The 5,829-nt window shown below is 36.7% G+C and overlaps 1 protein-coding gene across 1 annotated transcript; it reads left to right on the top strand.

The window, feature by feature from the left end:
* The first annotated feature begins 860 nt into the window (after window positions 1-860).
* On the top strand, window positions 861-3,765 carry LOC118735102. The gene is made up of 2 exons (XM_036464720.1): window positions 861-2,400; window positions 3,679-3,765. Exon 1 carries the CDS (start codon window positions 1,233-1,235, stop codon window positions 2,367-2,369), a length of 1,137 nt encoding a protein of 378 aa, XP_036320613.1. The 5' UTR covers window positions 861-1,232; the 3' UTR covers window positions 2,370-2,400; window positions 3,679-3,765.
* The last annotated feature ends 2,064 nt before the right edge of the window (window positions 3,766-5,829 follow it).

Here is a 5,829-nt window from a genome sequence, read left to right as displayed (position 1 = left end):
TAATTATGAAAAACAATTCTTTAGATTTCAGAGAAACTTTCGTCTTTCGAAAGAAGCTGTTACATATGTTCTAACAGAAGAAGAGAACGAGGTGCGCCCACGTAAAAAACGCCATCCATACCGAATATATTAAAGGTTTTCACAACTCTGAGGTTTCTTGCTCAGGGTCCATACTAACAGAGTGTTGCAACGAGGCGTTATTGAATTACCCCTACCTAAGGTTTTTACTGTGTTTATAAAAATGTGCATCCTTCAAACGGAATTTATCAATAAACAAGTGCTTGGAAATTTGAAATCTTTGTTTTGAATTAAAGCTCAATCCTTTGACTACACGTGTATGTTAAAGTTTTTAACTTCGACTCACGCGTTTGGACACAACAACCCAAAATAATGGTACAAATAACTAAACCGTACCCCTTGGAGAAGCAGCACGCTCAACTTTGTTTGTTTCTCGCAGTTTTTGCCCTGAAAATTGCAGTATTTTGTTCAAATCGTTTCCATAATTTCATGTTATTCATTTTAATACTTACATCACTTTACTTTTGTTAAATTGAATCGTATCGTGTAAAAATGGACAACCGCTTGCAAGCGTATGAAATTGAACAGCTGATACGATAGCTATCGTATGGTAATACCAAAATTTAACGATACACGATAAATGGTAGTTATCGAATTTCATACGCTAGAATTTAATTCGTAATACGGATACAACAGAATGCAAGCGTTCATCGTGTATCGTATGGATTCATTATAGGGTGGAAAATCCGCTTTTATTATTCAAAATCCCAGTCTGGCAACACCAAATTTGATATTATTTTGCTATCTTATTCATCGTTTATACGAAAACTTTAACAACAAATTATATAAAAACTGTATGAGATTTGGTAACTCTGCTTATCTATCGACTAACACGATATGCATCAATTTATCGAAATATCTAGTTATAAGTTTGATCTCTAAGAAGGTTTTTATCTTCGATTTTTTCTTTTTCGTGTAACGAATGACTTTTTCATCAATCGAATAAAATACACCGCATTGTTCAAATAAACTAAGCAAAAAACTCGAGTCTAATATTCTTTTCGGATTTCCGAGTGTATGAGATACAGGCGATTAGGATTTCATACATTTTTTGGTGCCGAAACCCGGGACTTTCGCTGTACGTCGAGGCTTGTTAGCGTCGGTTGCCTTAAGTGCCGTTGGCAGTGGATACGAACCGTTATAATCTACATAAAATGGCTTCCTTAAACAAACGAGCTGCTGCTGTAACAGCTATTAATCGAGTCACTACTAGAATCCTCGCAGATGGTTACAGTGGCGATGGCTTTGCTATTGCTCAAGATCAGGCAACGGTGCAGTCCCTTTTCGATAGATTTGCTGTGGCTCATGATGGGCTAATTATTGATGCAAAGAAGGAGGAGCTCGATGCTCATTTAGATTTATGGGATCAAATGGAAGACCTATACAACAAGGCTATGGCTAAAGTTCACCGCTTGCAGGCAACCATCAGCTCCACAATTCGCAATCCCCCATCGAATGCTGATGACAATGACTCGATAGGATTACCTAACCCAATGGCAATGAATTTGAAGGTGGAGCGATTATCTGTTCCAAAATTTGATGGCAGACTGCGCAACTGGCTCGCATTTAAGGATGCCTTCGACACATTGGTCCATTCACAAGAATTTCCGGAGGCATATAAACTTGGCAAATTGAGGGAAGCTGTTCAAGGTGATGCCGTGGCTTTAGTAGGTGGTATGTACAGTGGTGGCTACGAGGAAGTTTGGAAAGCTCTCAAGGACCGTTATGACAGTCCGAGACAATTGGCTGATATTCATGTTGCACAATTTATCGGGTTGGACCCAATAACCGCTGAGTCTACATCCGCATTGCTATCGGTGGTCGATACAGTGCGCGAGTCGTTGCGTGCACTGGCTGTCATGAAGATACCAGTGGACCAGTGGTATGCGTTGGCTGTTCCCATCGTAGTGTCAAAGTTACCAGCTCGTACGCAACAGGCATGGGGCATGAGCCGCACTACACAGGATATACCTCGCTTGGATGACTTACTTGCATTTGTGGAGAAAAGGGCACATAGCTTGACAGCTGATGTATTGCGATGGCCCATGAAATCTTCAAACCTTGGCAATAGAGGCTCTCCCTCTATTCAACGAACTTCTACGCCTGGCGGGCATACAACCCATGCATCTCGTTTGGTGAAAACGAATTTGGCTGCAACCACACCTGGGAACTGCGAATATTGCAATACATATTCTCACCGGATTGGGCGTTGTCCACAACTCTTGGCTTTACCTGTTCAGGACCAGGGATGCCGTTTGGATCTAAATAGATCCAATTGGATACATTTTTAGACGAATTTTTGCGGGATACTTATTTTTTCCGGTCAGTATAAAAGTGGATACTTTTTTAAATAGGCCAAAATTTTATATTTCCTATAAAGTTTTTTTCGTTCAAAAATCGATTTTTATTAAAGATGGTAGAAAGCATTACGTTTTCTAAACGTATAAAGAATCGCTACTTAAGCGTGAAATTAAAGCATTTTATTTTTTGTGAACGAAGCAATGAACATATGAAGAGATCTCACCAAAATAGGTATAAGCACAATTGCTTTAATTAGCTTAAAAGGATGCTTTAAGCAAGATCTTAATATACATACATATCGTCGTTTAAAGTACAAAACCGCAACAAAATGCAAAACCGCGTATCAAGATAATGCAAAACTGCGTATGTGACGTTGCATAAATTATTTTCTAGAGAGTAAAAACACTTATATTTCAAAATGGTCCCCTTTTTTATAAAGCAATCGCATTTCTGGCTAGTATATTTCAGGACGAAGCCAAGAGCTTGTGTGAGCAAATCCAATTTTTGGCAGCAAATGTCAGTTACGCGGTTTTGCAGAATGTCGATACGCGGTTTTGTACTTTAAACGACGATATATGTAAAGTAAATCATTCTCTTTCTGTAGTAATCTCTTTCATATCACATATTTTCATTTGTTAATTTAAAAAGAAATAAGATTTCAATGTAGTTTAAAAAACTAAATTTGATTTATTTAAGGAAACTTTTATGAATTTTACTGAAAAGGCTTTAAATACACTCTAAAAAATTTTGTTTATTTGCGCATATTGAGAGAGGTAACCGGTTTCCTCTTTTAATGTATGCAAATGTGCAAGCCGTGTAATAAAATTAATCATTGCCTGTTTATTTTTACACAAAATGTTTAAAATAAAGTAATGTTTATTATTAGTAGGAAATATATTTGTAGTTTGAAAATTTTTGCAATTTTAAACATTCTACATATGTGTATTTATGTGTGTGTATTAAAGATCTCAAGTTCAAAATCAAATACTGAACATCCTATACGTATATTTATACAGATTCTTGTTGAAAAATAGATACTTTTCAGTTGTAGTTTTACATGCTCTTTTTAGAGTGTACTTGCTATTTATTATATTTACTCTGCAAAATACTTATGCACAAAAAATGTACTTTATAAATTGAAATTACAAATGTTTGATTTTATGCACATGTATTCCAAGTCCTTAGCATGGGTTAAATTATGTCTTTTTCATGAAAATGTTTGGTTTTCTTACAATTTATGAGATGTATATGTAAAAAAAGAAAATTGGATACATTTGGATACATTTTTGGTTTGGTCAGGGATACATTTTCTTGAGACGGCGCGGCAACACTGATTCCACAAATTGAAGGGATCTAGTTTGTGCTTCAATTGTTTGAAACCTGGCCATTCAACCAAGGCTTGCACCTCTACCAGCTGTCGAACGTGCAATGGGCGGCATCACACCATATTGTGTCGTAATCAGTTGGTGGCTCCCTCGACTAATCTACCTGAGGCATCTCGGAACGAACCAATGGCTAATTCTACATCGGGCATGGCAACCAGTGGCAATGCAGGGAGACCTCCTCAAGTTCATCAATGACTAGATGATTCTGTAAAAACATTCACCCTAATTAGCAATCGATTGATAGTCTTGGCAACTGCGCAAGTACACATCATAGATGGTTTTGGCAATATCCGTTCGTGTCGATTACTATGCGACCCTGGATCTCAGGTCAGTTTTATTACTTCACGTCTTTTTAATAGTTTGGATATCCCTGGACAGAAATGCGGTCTAAGAGTGGAAGGCATAGGTGGTAAAATGTATTCACACATTCGAGGCCGGGCAGTCGTTCACATCGTCTCCCGAGTTAATCCATCGTTCAAGCTTCAGGTTTATTTCCACATCATTAATTCTATTACGACACCTACTCCAGTGGCACCAATTGCTGATCATTGTTGGCAACATTTACGCAACCTGTCTTTGGCTGACCCGGTATTTGGCTCTACTGGTCGCATCGATGCTCTACTGGGGTCAGATGTTTGGGGTCAAATGATAGTTGATGGCATACTTCGTGGCGGTATTAATGACCCAGTAGCACAGCAAACTCAGTTGGGCTGGGTTGTCTTTGGTCCGGCCGAGGCGGTCGTCGCTGGCAACAACCCACTACAGGCTATGTCAGCTCGAGTTGCTGAGGCTGATTTGCGCATCGATGAACTATTGCGCGAGTTAAATTCATACTCTCGATGTACATAAATAAATATAATTTTATTGGTACCAAGATGTACTTAAATCAATTCTAACCTGAAGTTCATATGCTTCAGTATAATAGAAGACTAACTTATTTCTATGCTTAATCCTCTATTTATAGGCTCTGGTTTCTTTTGTTTATTGGTTGCTGATAATCTTCAATAGGAATGTTTTGGTTGCTGATAATGTTCAATCTTTTATTTGCTGACAATGTTTTGGTTGCTGATAATCTTCAATAGGAATGTTTTGGCTGCTGATAATGTTCAATAGGAATCTTTTATGTAAACTACTGATTCTGTATCATACATTGGATGATGTCATCGGTACAGTAGTGTATTTTCTGTTACACTAACTTGCGTACCTGGCCGGGCATACAAATTTACGAAACAGACTTCTCCAATTTCTCCAGCTCCTTAACCCGCGCTTTCAAGTTTGCTACTTCTATTTCGAGCAATTCAACTTGGCAATATTTTGTTCTAAAAGTTAGTATATCTTAATTTTGCAGTTATATTTATATTTACTCTGTTTGCGATGCAATATCGATAAAATTGGAAGAAGTTTCTTCCCAATCGCAAAATCTCTCAATCGCTACCGGTAAGGCATTGTCTAATAACCTCACCCTTTTACGATCGGAACCTATTAAATTAAAAAAATTGAATCACTTATTGATAATTAACCATTTAAACAAAAGAATTTAATTACTTATTAATTATTATTAATTAAATATTTAATCAAAGTAAATGTATTTAATTAATAGAAATTAACTGTCAAATCGATTACATAATATTTTTCATTTCATTATTAATTTTTATATCTCACTAACTTTAACTAGCTGAAGCCCTTAAATTATATGTACACATATACATTTCATACAGAGGTCGAAAATATCCCTCTCCACTTTAAAAGTGTCCCAAAATAACCGTCAATATTTAAGAGAAAAAATAACCCACAAACCAGAACAGGAGGTTTATTTTTTGTAGATGTGTGCTCCTTTCAGTTGGAAAGGGTTATTTGCATATCTTTACCCACGAACGCCCTTATATTAGTAAATTTTTTAAATTTACCTCGATCTTAATTTTTGCATTTATCTTTACGTATCTTTGCCTTAGCCTTTATCCTTTTCCTTATCAATAAAATAAAGTAAAAATATACACATATACAGTGCCGAACAGAAGTATTCTTCTTCTTCTTAATTGGCGCTGTAACCGCCTAAGCGATTTTG

This window comes from Rhagoletis pomonella, unplaced genomic scaffold (genome assembly GCF_013731165.1).
Source record: "Rhagoletis pomonella isolate Grant_MI unplaced genomic scaffold, Rhpom_1.0 Rhpom_scaffold_00003, whole genome shotgun sequence".
NCBI classification, from domain to species: Eukaryota; Metazoa; Arthropoda; class Insecta; order Diptera; family Tephritidae; genus Rhagoletis; species Rhagoletis pomonella.
Note: the sequence above shows the minus strand (reverse complement) of the source record. Positions and strands in the feature narration are given on the sequence as shown.

Coding starts and splice junctions, on each gene's coding strand:
- LOC118735102 (XM_036464720.1), top strand. CDS start 1,233: ATGGCTTCCTTAAACAAACGAGCTGCTGCTGTAACAGCTATTAATCGA.